Below are 12,912 nucleotides of genomic sequence, written 5' to 3' on the forward strand. Positions count from 1 at the left end.
AAGTTCCGCCAATGAAAATATAAAACAATATCACAACGAGTACGCATTTGAATTGACCGCGTAATTTAAAAACTATCGATTCCTTCTATGCATTTTACAGCACTAATTGTGAAACAGCTGTTTGGTGGATTCTAGTCGATGTCGCAGTTTTTCACATAATTTAAGATAAACAAAACAAAATAGTGGGGAGTTGCGAGCCGACTAGTTGATCTGAGGTCTAGGCCTTATTTAATAAATATAAATAGAAAAGGTTAGTTATATATTTCGAACGGTCTGGCATCATTCCATCAACATTCCATATTTTCCTACAGTATGGGCATCTTTCTCGAAATCATAGAACAGCTGCAGCAACAACAAAATATAAACAAAACAAACAAGCAGCGAGTTGTTACATTTTTGCATTTTTTGGCGCGAATTTGTTTATAACAAATGAACGGAGAAAGAAAGTCAAAGTCCCTGAAAACTGTACGTCTGGGCGACCTAGTCTACGATGAGCAGAAGAGGCTGCTGATGCTGTGCCGCAGCTGCGATAATTATTTTGTCAGATTGCAATTGTTCCAAAAACATTTGGTCGACTGCTCTGGCGTTAAACATGTTGTGAACTCCACTGATCAACTCAGCTACGTCGAGGAGAAGCATGAGACGAGGTTAACAAATGGAGGACAGGAGGTAAAGTACACATAGCTTCCCTGGGACATCCCCACTAATCGGAGTCTCTTTTTGCAGCTCCACATTTACAACATTGAAGATGTGAGCAGCAGTGTCATTGACTGGGAGGCAGAATTGGAAGATCCACGTTGGTACGACGACGAGACGCGCTTATCCGCGCTCCCCAAACCAAAGACATCGCATTCCAAAGAAAATGTGGTGACCCAAAGGCAATTGGTCATTGAGAAGACACCGCAGATAGCAGCCGCAACGAGGACCATAAGGCGTCGGCAAAGTCCGATTCATAAACATCCAACCAAAAAGATTAAGACAGAGGCTGTCATTGTGCCCCATGTAATGGAGGACTTAAAGCGTCTGGTGGCCACTGACACGGAAGTCCAGCCATCCCCAGCAGTTGCCAATGGCAGTGTAGGCAAAGAAGCAACCACTAACACCACCCAACAGATACTCAGCAAACTTCGGGCATGTGGCGTCGATGTGAAGCGTGCCAAGACTCAAGTGATTCCCACTTCTACAGTAGACCCCGATTTGGCGAAAAAACAGAAAACCCTCGAAATAATGCGTAAGTTGCAATCAAAAGGAATCAAGTGCACGAAAATAAGAGGTGAATGCAATGCACCAAAAATAACAGAGGAATTCTCGACTCAAAAGCGAGGAGGGGAATACCCTGAACCAATAATAAAATCCCATCCAAATCATATTATAAAGGAGTACGATGCACCCTCAATGCAAGATACTCCGTGCTCGATGAAAGCGGAATCTAATATACCAAAAATTACAAAGGATTACTACAATGCATCAAAAATAAAAAAGCTGTCCTATGCACCATAACATAAAAAGACTATTGCTCTTAGTTATATGCTTATGCTTGTGTATTATCTAATATAAATGCATCCTGGGCTATACATAAAGCATACATCCATGTAGATATGTATATCTTTTTTACTTTTCATAATTTTAAAATTCGAATTTAAAGTCGAGCTAGTATTAGCGTAGCGGCAGAAATTATACTGTGAAAGTATAATTTGTAGTGAATTGGTGCTAGAAGCCTAAACTGAGGAGTAGGTATATTTATGGTCTATTGGTATATACATATGTATATGTACGTATAGCCTGGTTTGCCATGTACATACATTAGTTCAATGCATCATATAAATGAATTTTCTCGGAGTTAAATTTGCTTAAAAATTCAGAAATGACAGGTCAGACAATTCGAATTGAAGACATAGGATAATATGAAGCCATTGAGCTCCACAATAACTCCGGAGCTAAAATCTAAAATCCATCTGTCCGATTTCTAAATTTGATGTGGGTAACAAAAAAAAGGAGACCTTTGTGACACAAATGTTAATTCAAACTAGATTGCCCAACAAAGCTGATTCTTGACGGTATCCCATGTTATGGCAGCGCTGTCATTTGCCCGCAAAATTCAATAATTAAATTATTGAGACCCCAGAAAAACAGTATTTCGTAGAGCAAACAAACGAAATGACAAGATGAATAGTTTAACACACATTTTTAATGTATTGTGCAAAAGTTAAAAGTACTTAATAATACATTTCTACATAAACAGAATATACGTATATTAAAAGCATAAATCATCTTCTTTTTTGTATATAAAATATCAAATGCTTCAAAGTAACAAAAGTTTTCGAAAAAGAAACGTTAATTACACTCTGTATAAAGAGATAGAAATGTGCTGAAATGTTCTTAGCAAAAGCTGTGGCTGCATGTACAAAGTAATCCAAAAATATCTATATTTCAATTGAGGATTTAGCAATCACATTGCTGGCACTTGTTACGTTGAAGCAAATTCCTTTTTGTTTCTAAAGCATTTTCCTGTTTAATTACATACACACGAAATTATTTGGGCTGCCGATTGTGGGATGGGCAGTTCTACTTCGGGGCCAGGTTGAGTTTTCCCAGCAGCTGGGTAGCCTGTTGGCCGGCGCTCTCCTGAGCGTGGCTAGCGGCCTCTTGGAAACTTTTCTCGGCGGCTCCCCGCTTCTGGTCGACGTACTGATTAGCCTCGTTCAGCTTCTGGTCTACCGCCTGGCTGGTCTGCTTGAGCGCTCCATCGATGGCGCCTTCAGCCTGCTTCAACTTCTGGTCGGCCACGTTCTCAGCGGCTTTGACACTCTTGTTGATGGCATCGTTGGCTGCCTTCTTGGTCTGATCCACGGCATTCGCGGCTGCCCGCTGCGAAGCGTCGGCAATGTTGGCTGCCACCTGCTTGGAGTTCTGGGCGGCGGCACTTGCCTGCTGAACGGTGTTGTCCACAGCCTGCTTGGTCTGATTGACAGCTCCAGCAGCGCGATTCACACCCTGATCGATCGCCTGTCCAGCCTTCTGGGCCTCGGCCGTGGCCAAAGCGGCAGCCTCCTTGGCTAAAAAAATCACGAGAGAACTGTTGTTAGCAGGAGGTCTGCATTATAAGGATCTGCATTTAATAGTTACCTGTGCTCGTGGCCAACTGCTCGGCCTCGTTCTTCGTCTGCTGCACGGACTGACCAACCTTCTTGGCCTGCTCCTCGGCTAGCTTCTGAGCCTCGACAGCCTTATCGTTGGCCAATTTCTCAGCCTCATCCTTCTTCTTGCTGAACAGACTGGCGGTCTTGTCGCCAATGTTCTTCAACGAGGCTGTGAACAGACCGAGAAAGTTCAGATTACAAACAGCTATTGTAGAAGGGGACTAAATTTGAATTGTACTTTGATTTTGACGACTAGGAAACATGCTGAGAGGCCTTCTAAATGAAAACTAAGCTTAGAACTGTCGCCAATTATAATTTATAGCCTGATTCGAATCAGATTAAAGATTTGATGTTTGTGATTTCAGATTCCAGATTCCAGACTTGTAATTGCCGAAACACAAACAAAGCTGAGCTATTTTTAAGTGGAGCATGAGCGATTTACATGACTGAATCCCAATCCGACCGAATCGATTATACGGGTGACAGTTTCTTTCAGTTCAGTAATGCGACGACCAACTTGGGGCGCATGGCGTCAGTCTTAAATTTTAAAACACATCATCCCCACGAATTCATATTTGTAATTTAATAGAAATTAAAAACACTTTTTGCTTTCAGCTTTTTGCTGTCCCCCGCCGAATGCATTCACATCACATGACGTGTGCGTTCACTGAAATAGAAACATTGTGCCATTATATTATAGTCTGAACCGCAAACGGAAGTTAGAGAACCTCTTCTGCTGCTGCTGGCGGCACACAAGAGAATTCCTTTGTCTATGTACTGCGCATATAAAGAATGGAAGCAAACACACAAATATTTGAATAATTCAAAGTATGTGATGTCATAATGGGATTCGTTAAATGATTTCGCATTCGGTTCTAAAACTTTTCTTCACGCTTTTGGCATATGATTGGTTCGGGAATGAGTTGTTTATAGCTTGGGCCAGCTGTAGCTAATGGTGAATTCAATTATTTCCACCCTCAATAGTATATATGTTTACTTTAATGGATTTTCTCTTTTGCCACTCGGTCAATTTCAACATAATTTTGGTTTTGGGCAATTTTTATAAGCACTTAATGATCAACACGCTCCAAAGCAGGCTGAAAATGGTCCGAAAAGTATAGTTTCTGTCGGCATATTTTCGGAAAATGTAAGCGAGGTGAAGATGGCCAAACATCTATACAGAATGGTGTGATTGCAATACAACGAACGGTGTGGCATTGAGCGAAATTAAGATTCAGTAACGTATCTAAAAATTACGAGAAGAACAGTGAGTGCATTCCTTATTTCATACTCTTAACTAATTAAGCTAAATTGCGTCATTGTCATTATATGTATACTTGCAGGTTTCATGCATTTTTCAGTGCTGGGTTCGGGGGTTACATTTAAATTCAAATTCAACATCAAATCTATATAAAAATGGCAAAGCTGTTGGAAATTTAAAACGCAATATAATCTATATTTTCTGACTGGTTGAAAAGAATGTGGTATTCGCTGCACACTCATTTGCGTAATTCTCCGGCATTTACGATACATTTTGTTGTTGTGTTTTGGTTGGATACTGTGGCAGTATGTGGTCAATATATATATATAAAAAACCGGCTAGAACGGCAGCAACGAAAAGCATAGCCCAGGGGCAATGCCATGAGCCACGGTAACAGACTCTCACAGCCTCACAGAAATGTGGTTGCCCGCAGATAATGCGCAGAACAGAACCTATATACAAGTAGTAGTGGAAAACCTGTAGTTGGCTTCGCACACACTCAAGCTCAACCCATACATTCATATACAGATGAGCGTGAATATCTATGAGTAACGTAACTGCGATTTGAGGTCTGTGGAATCACGTTCCACACCAGTTCTGGATGCCTAAAAAAGAGTAGTCCAAGCTCCAAGCATATGAATCGATGAAGCTCTCTGCTGTTGCCGTTGTTGCTGCTGTTGATGATGTCATGTGGGATACAAACACAACTCGAGATACAGATACATACGTTGGATAAGTTTTCAGACACAAACAATAGCGGCGGGCGCGTGGCAAGCGGAATCCGCACGCCCAATCAATTGCTGGGCTCCAAGGCGTCATATTATCCACATTGTCGAAGGTCATCTACGTCAGGCAGGGCCACAGCTGGCAACAGACCAAACGAAGTGTGTCCTAGACTCCGGATTCCCAGGGACAATTGTCGGCTGATGTCATGGCCACGAAAAGGTACGAGTAAATCAATAAAACAGCACTGCCAACGAAGGGCAACTAAACTCTTTTGGATGAGTAATGCGAGCAGGACTCGGCGAGGACGACTCGCAATTATTTGAGTTTATAAGGTCAGGCAATCTCACGGCACTTGTACTCAACGCTGGATGATTTTATATTACGGGTATTCATACGAACAATTTCCATTAGTTTGACCAACACTTCAAGTTGGCTTGTTGTCTCGAGTGTAGCTGAACGAATGCTCAATTGAATTGAATGACCCTAAACCTGACCCACAAACGAGACAGCAAATTAGCCCACGACATTGCCCCATGGAATGCTATGGAATGTACGCAATCTTGACTGGCCATGGGTGGTAATCGAGTTACCCTGGCCATTAGGGATGCCTGGGCAAGTGCAGCAGGCAGATAAGACTGGCAATTGATTGGCTGCATAACGAATGCATTCTGGGGCACCTCCACGCTAGGGGAGGATATAAGTACAGGAGGGCGGCCAGCGGCCAGAGCACAGTGACCACGGCATCGAGGAAGGTCATGAAGCATCTACTGACTGCACTCGTGGTGGTGCTGAGTGCCGCCCTTCCCGGGGAGCAGATCCTGGGCTCGGCCAAGGGCTGCAGCCGGCGCTATCTGAGGCGGATCAACGGCAAGTGCTACTATTTTTCCGTGAAGAAGGTAAGGCGACGCGCAGACCAGACCCCACTGACCACCCATCCTTGATCATCCCATCCTTGCACCCATTCAGATGAACTGGCATGGTGCACTGAACAATTGCCTGCGCAAGGGCCTGGTTTTGGCCGATCTGAGTAACCCAAGAGATTTCTACGGAGCCGTCGACTTTCTCAGCTCCAAGGGCAACACGGAGGACTTCTGGTTCGGGGGAAACGACCTCCAGCATGAGGGCCGCTTCCAATACATCAGCAACGGGCGCCTGGTGCGCTACTTTGGCAACTACAGCATTGTGGAGCCAGCGGAGCACTCGGAATGCGATGATTGCCTGGAGGTGCGTATCCGCTCTAACATAACAGTGGTGGCGGACGATAACTGTTTGGAGCGGCAGTACTTCATCTGTTCGGAGCGCTACTGCAGCGCCGATAGTGAGGAAGGCGCTGCCGGCAAGCCAAACCATCACAGCCACGAGCATCTGCATCACTTCCATCACGACATTGGCGAGAGCGCCGGCGAAGAGGAGGAGGGTTTCAACGAAGCCCCGCCCATTGGCAGCGGCTCTGGGGAGAATGACGCCAGCAATTCGGAGGGTGCTGTAGAGTTTCCAGACCTGCCCGATGACGCCACTGCTGGCTCCACTACACCGTTAAGCGATATCCTTCCAGAAGGATTGGGAGGCGAAGCTGAACCCGTCGAAGCCCCCCCTGCAACTGGAGAAGAAGTTCCGGCAGGGGATACCGGACACGGCGAAGAAGGAGGTACTACGGAAGAAGGAGCCATAGAAGAATATACGCTGGAAGCCGGAGAGGAAGGTGGAGAAGCCGCTGCGGGAGCAGGTGGAGAAGCTGCTGAGGGAGAAGACACTCTAGCCGGAGAGGGAGGAGAAGCTCCTGACACTGAAGGAGAAGCTGCTCCGGCGGTCGAGAGAGAAGTTGCACCAGCGGCCGAAGGAGAAGCAGCTCCAGCGGCCGAAGGAGAAGCAGCTCCAGCGGCCGAAGGAGGAGCAGCTCCAGCGGCCGAAGGAGAAGCAGCGCCAGCGGCCGAAGGAGAAGCAGCTCCAGCGGCCGAAGGAGAAGCAGCTCCAGCAGTCGAAGGAGCAGCTACGCCAGCAGCCGAAGGAGAAGCAGCTCCAGCGTCCGAAGGAGAAGCAGCTCCCGCGGCCGAAGGAGAAGCAGCGCCAGCGGCCGAAGGAGAAGCTACGCCAGCAGCCGAAGGAGAAGCAGCTACAGCGTCCGAAGGAGAAGCTGCACCAGCAGCCGAAGGAGAAGCAGCTCCAGCGGCCGAAGGAGAAGCTACGCCAGCCGCCGAAGGAGAAGCTGCTCCAGCTGCCGAAGGAGAAGGTGCACCAGCGGCCGAAGGAGAAGCAGCTCCAGCGGCCGAAGGAGGAGCAGCTCCAGCGGCCGAAGGAGAAGCTACGCCAGCGGCCGAAGGAGAAGCAGCTCCAGCGGTCGAAGGAGATGCAGCTGCAGCGGCCGAAGGAGAAGCAGCTGCAGCGGCCGAAGGAGAAGCAACTCCAGCGGCCGCAGAAGGAGCAGCTCCAGCGGCCGAAGGAGAAGCAGCTCCAGCGGCCGAAGGAGAAGCTGCTCCAGCTGCCGAAGGAGAAGCTGCGCCAGCGGCCGAAGGAGAAGCCCCAGCTGCACGAGTACCGCCAGCTGCACGAGTACCCCCAGCAGCACGAGCACCCCTAGCAGCGATGCACCACATAATCTAATACAAATTCAGTTATGACCTATTAAATCATTTTAAAATAAAATAAAAAAACCTTGAGCCAAAGTACTTTATGTGAACCTTAAATCCATGGCTGATTTTGAGGAATATTCAAAAGAGTTTGAAATATTTTGCAAATCAATTAGAGGAGTTTCAATGCGCTATGATTCATAGGACATACGAGTACACCTAATTCTGATTTTACACGCTTTTAAAATAACACGATTTGAAAATCAAACATTTTAAATTTTGTTACTCCATTGAACATATTTTTTATACGCAAATATGTTTTTCAACGTTCCCTAATTTATTCCCTAATGTGAATTGGTTTTAGAGATAAGGAACCAATCACCTATTTTTTTATACGATCGTTTTTTTTACACCGTTTTTTTTATGAAGCACCGTGTAAAAACAAAATTAGGTTTATTTACATGTCAGTAGGGAACTGTAGTTGAAGGAACATATGGACATCATTAAGTATTATAAGAACAATGAACAAAATCGTATATCGTTTGAGAGAGTTTAATGGGATATAGATGTATCCCCATAGAAATAAGATTGTGCTCATCTAAATTTATTCTCTAGTATACGAGTATATGTATAAGCAAATTGAGGGACTTTTAAGAGGGACTTTTGTCAGCTTTTCCATTATTATTTCCGAGAAAACCATGCGCAGACCGCAGTGTCTCCAGTGAGGTTCTAGCTCTGATTGATATGAATGCCCATAGTTACCAAATGACCCATTGAACCAGTGACCCAAAAAGAAGGTCAGCATGTCCAATTGCATTTGATCGATTCGCTGGACATTCGATATCAAGCGGAATGGAAGTAGGACCCAATCAAGGTGAGAATTTTTGATTCGTTGCTAATGTAGTGGTCACGGACTCAAGAGGGTATATATAGAACAGGAGGCGGCCCGCAAGTGTACAGTTTGGATGGACAGGTGGCAGATGCAGCCATGAGGATTCTTCGAATTGTGATACTGACCTTGATCGTAGCCTATCCCGATCAAGTTCTGTCCTCCAATAAGCGCTCTAAGGACAAAAAATCGGATGCCAAGGGTGCTTGTGGGAAGCCCTATATGAGGCAGCTGAATGGAAGATGCTACTACTTCTCGGTAAAAAAGGTGAGTATCGCACATCGGGGGAAGCGGCACAGGGCAGAGTGATTCAGTGCATCCATCCGCAGATGAACTGGTTTGGGGCCCAGAACAATTGTCTGCGTAAAGGTCTCAATCTGGCGAATCTGGGCAGTCCGGAGGACTACAAAGCGGTTATCCGCTACCTGAATACGCGGGGAAACATGGAGGACTATTGGTTCGGAGGTAACGACCTACAGGCGGAGGGCCGATTCACATACATCAGCAATGGCCGCATGGTCCGCTATTTTGGGGAAAAGGGCATGGTGCAGCCGACGCATCGACACAATCTGGACGACTGTCTGGAGGTGAGGTTGCGGTTGAACAACACCGTGGTTACCGACGAAAATTGCCAGGAAAAGCAGTACTTTATCTGCGAGAAGTTCAGTGAACAAAAGTGCGCCGTGGCAACGATGGATGCAGGACAAAAGGGACAGCACAGCCACGAGCACTTGCATCACTTCCATCACGACCCAGCAAAAGGAGAGGACCAGGGAGGGAGCGGTCCAGAAGGTATGGAAAGCGATTCGCGGCCGATTGATAATACGAATTCAGCGGAGGTTGGCGAATCGAGCTTTGAGGGGCCGGAGCTGGAACAGCAACCGGGGGCGGAGGAGGCCGCAGCAAAGGAGCCAGGAACTGAGACAGAGGGTCCGGCGAACGCCCAGGAGGTCCCGGAAGAGGATCAGATTGATGAGGCTCCATCTGAAGAGGAAGCTGAAGAAGACACCACTCCGTCTGAAGATGCCCAACATGCTAGCAGAAGTGAACCTCCAGCGGATGATAACACGGCAGAGGAAGGCGAAGCCGCCACGCCCTCGGGTGAGGCTGACGGTGGTTCCAGCGTCCAGCCTGAAAGTGCCGAGGCCACAGTCGCCGGTGAAAGCGAAGCTGGTGCGACCGTCGAGCCTGAAGGGGCAGAGGCCGCAGCCGCCGCTGAAAAAGAGGGTGGTGCCACCGTCCAGCCTGAAGATGCCGAATCCACAGCGGGCGTTGAAGGTGAGAATGTAACGGAACCGCCAGGAGAAGAGGATGCGGCTGCAACACCCGCAGATGCAGCCGGTGAAGAAGAGTCTGGTGCGACCGCCCAGGCTGAAGGTGCCGAAGGCGCAGCTCCCGCTGAAGGTGCCGAAGGTACAACGCCCGCTGAAGGTGCCGAAGGTACAACGCCAGCTGAAGGGGCCGAAGGTACAGCGCCCGCTGAGGGTGCCGAAGGTACAACTCCCGCTGAAGGTGCCGAAGGTGCAGCTCCCGCTGAAGGTGCCGAAGGTGCAGCTCCCGCTGAAGGTGCCGAAGTTACAACGCCCGCTGAAGGTGCCGAAGGTGCAGCTCCCGCTGAAGGTGCAGCGCCCGCTGATGGGGCTGAAGGTGCAACGCCAGCTGACGGGGCCGAAGGTGCAACGCCCGCTGATGGGGCTGAAGGTGCAGCGCCCGCCGATGGTGCAGCACCCGCTGATGGTGCAGCGCCAGCTGAAGGTGCAACGCCAGCTGAAGGGGCCGAAGGTGCAGCGCCCGCTGAAGGGGCTGAAGGTGCAACGCCAGCTGAAGGGGCTGAAGGGACCGAAGGTGCAGCGCCCGCAGAAGGTGCCGAAGAAGCAGCGCCCATTGAAGCCAAAGCCCCGGCGCTCGAGGGATAAAACCCCGACCCCCTGACCACACCCTCCTTCCTCCCCCCACACTGAAGCGAATGTCTAGTAATCTAAGGGATCGATGAATATACATACATATATGATTGAGTTTTCAAAGAATAAAATAAAACAAGCGAGAGAGAGATTGCAGATTGCAACTGATCTTGAAGAGGGGATCGGGAGGGGAGGTGTTCCTTATGGGAGGAGGGTAGTGCTGCAGGTTTGTATTCGAGGAATGTTATGTGTAGCATAGACTGTTGATGGTCCGTGGCATGCAATGGTACTAGTATTTCCAGGTACAAATATTGAGCTAACCTACGACGCAGTCGGGTGAGGGATGTCTAGACATAATCAAAATAATCAACTAGGATCTTAAAATCGTGAAAAGTTCGAAAGTTCGAGAGATCGGGCTACTTACATTTCGATGCATCTGTTTTGCATTGAGATTGAGTGGAAGCAGATAATATTTATAAATACAATATATTGTATATAGAAAATACATATACATACATACATACATTCATACATACGATAATATATTACTGGCTAAAAGAAAGAACCAATTCTTTTCTATTTTGTTTTTTTGTTTGTTTTCAAGTGGAAACTTTTGAATATTTTTTTTTAAAAACCGATACAGAAATATGAATAGATATATTATTCCACTTGCGTTTGATTTGATTTTTTTGCACCCACTTCAAAGAACATACATTTTCAATCCATGTGCACAGATGCATACATACATACATGTAGAACATCTTTGAAACTCAAATAAATTCCAAAAGAAATCTCATAAAACATAACTAAACACTGCCCCGAAATATACAGACTACATACATACAAACATGTACATATGTATATACACTAGCCTATAGATGGAACAGTCTTGTATGTATCTGGGGGCAGCTATAATTATATATACGTATCATCGTTTTGGGTGTGGGTTGTGTCTGAGGAGAGAAGACCAACTTATAGTTCTCGAGGGGCTACATATAAACTGCGCCATAATTGGCTTACGTATCATCCACATCGTCGTCATCGGCATCATCATCATCACCAGAGCCAAGCCACGGTAGCGGACAATTAAATTTTTGTTTTTGCTTCTGCTATCGGATCGAACACGCCCCAAAGCCCCACCCACACAATCCCATCCCATTTCTAAATCCCAGCGGCCACACAGCTCCAACTCCTTGATGATGATGTAACTTTTGTTCACTTTTTCCTCCGTTTGGAATGCGGGTCATAGGTTAAGCTGGTCTCTGTCTCACCATTCAAATTAATTCACTCAACGTACATACTTGTATATTTAGAAACGTAGAAACATACACACATACGCATAAATACATACATATGTGATGTGTTCGTATGTACACCTTAAAACTTTAGATTTCTAATTTGGAAACTTTCACAGCAATTCAAATGGTTACCTGTAATCGAGCTGAACATATTGCAACTTTTGTTGTGTGATTCGGTTTTTAAATCGGAATTAGTGAACTGCTTCTTCTACTTGATTTGATCGAATTTGGTTTCGAATTTTGTATTGTATATTTTCTGTTCAGTTTTACTTGCGGTCAACGATTTTGGTGCTTGGTGCCGAAGCGCGTTTATTTTTAAAACGTCCGAATTCGACGAGAGACAGCACGGAATAGCCGCGGAACAGCGGTTGAGCTGCCGGAGTGCCCTGTATGCGCATCTGGAATTTCTGTCTAAGGCCACTGTAGGCAGACGCACAAGGCACTTTTGCTCATACAGCAGCAGCATAAACGAACGAGTATCGTTCCAATTGCTCGATTTTGATCTTCCGTTGAATAATACTAGCTATACATAATATTTGCCATGCCCACTTAATTTTATACGATTGATGCATCTAATTCTTACTTGATTGACTTAATTTAAATAATTGCATTTATTGGATTTTGTTTAATAAAGGGTTTTAGCGAAAAGGGTAAAAAAAAATTGAATGTGACTCATTGAGAGCGGAGTTAACCGGTTCAGAGAGCGAGAGCAGCATGTTGAGTGTAATTGAGTGTAAAATTCCCACTCAAGAGAGAACTCTAGAACTGTTATCACGAGTCTGGCAACACTGGACCGTTTGCCAAATTTTTCATCGCTCTGGCAGCACCTTTTGATATCTTTCACAGGCTAGCCGCCATGGGACTAGTTAACCGTTGCCAGACTGCCAGAAAATTGTTCGAAGTTGGGCGGGTTGATTCAAAGTTTTTTTTACATTTTTACCATATTTCCAGTAATTGCACAGTTGCCGGATGTCAGAAAATAGAATGAAACGAAACTAATAAATCGTATAATATAAGCAGTTTCTGCAATTAAATTAGTCATGGTTATGATCATTTCAAATATGGAATATACGGAAGTTTTGTCCGCTTATAATCTTATTATTTATTATATAAGTGCATTGCAAAGGTTA

The 12,912-nt window shown here is 46.0% G+C and overlaps 4 protein-coding genes across 6 annotated transcripts; 3 read left to right on the top strand and 1 right to left on the bottom strand.

Annotated features, from left to right (window-relative positions):
- The first annotated feature begins 429 nt into the window (after positions 1-429).
- Positions 430-1,577, top strand: LOC6592688. Its single transcript, XM_026986209.1, has 2 exons — positions 430-669; positions 727-1,577. Exons 1-2 carry the CDS (start codon positions 430-432, stop codon positions 1,498-1,500), a joined length of 1,014 nt encoding a protein of 337 aa, XP_026842010.1. The 3' UTR covers positions 1,501-1,577.
- An 819-nt stretch (positions 1,578-2,396) lies between these two features.
- LOC6592687 (late embryogenesis abundant protein ECP63) lies at positions 2,397-12,095 on the bottom strand. 2 transcript variants are annotated; one of them, XM_026986767.1, is made up of 3 exons: positions 11,915-12,095; positions 3,127-3,309; positions 2,397-3,056 (listed from the first exon to the last, which is right to left on the bottom strand). In XM_026986767.1, exons 1-3 carry the CDS (start codon positions 11,931-11,933, stop codon positions 2,566-2,568), a joined length of 693 nt encoding a protein of 230 aa, XP_026842568.1. In that variant the 5' UTR covers positions 11,934-12,095; the 3' UTR covers positions 2,397-2,565. The 2 variants fall into 2 exon arrangements, with proteins under 2 accessions (XP_026842568.1, XP_002017954.1); XM_002017918.2 differs by lacking the exon at positions 11,915-12,095 and adding an exon at positions 3,379-3,416.
- LOC6592686 (skin secretory protein xP2) lies at positions 4,493-7,793 on the top strand. 2 transcript variants are annotated; one of them, XM_026986766.1, is made up of 3 exons: positions 4,493-6,023; positions 6,094-6,991; positions 7,064-7,793. In XM_026986766.1, exons 1-3 carry the CDS (start codon positions 5,883-5,885, stop codon positions 7,726-7,728), a joined length of 1,704 nt encoding a protein of 567 aa, XP_026842567.1. In that variant the 5' UTR covers positions 4,493-5,882; the 3' UTR covers positions 7,729-7,793. The 2 variants fall into 2 exon arrangements, with proteins under 2 accessions (XP_026842567.1, XP_026842566.1); XM_026986765.1 differs by having other exon boundaries at positions 6,094-7,793.
- On the top strand, positions 8,521-10,846 carry LOC6592685 (skin secretory protein xP2). Its single transcript, XM_002017916.2, has 2 exons — positions 8,521-8,850; positions 8,913-10,846. Exons 1-2 carry the CDS (start codon positions 8,683-8,685, stop codon positions 10,497-10,499), a joined length of 1,755 nt encoding a protein of 584 aa, XP_002017952.2. The 5' UTR covers positions 8,521-8,682; the 3' UTR covers positions 10,500-10,846.
- Positions 12,096-12,912: the final 817 nt, after the last annotated feature.

This window comes from Drosophila persimilis, unplaced genomic scaffold (assembly GCF_003286085.1).
Source record: "Drosophila persimilis strain 14011-0111.01,24,50 unplaced genomic scaffold, DperRS2 tig00000002-arrow-pilon, whole genome shotgun sequence".
In the NCBI taxonomy this organism is placed as follows: domain Eukaryota; kingdom Metazoa; phylum Arthropoda; class Insecta; order Diptera; family Drosophilidae; genus Drosophila; species Drosophila persimilis.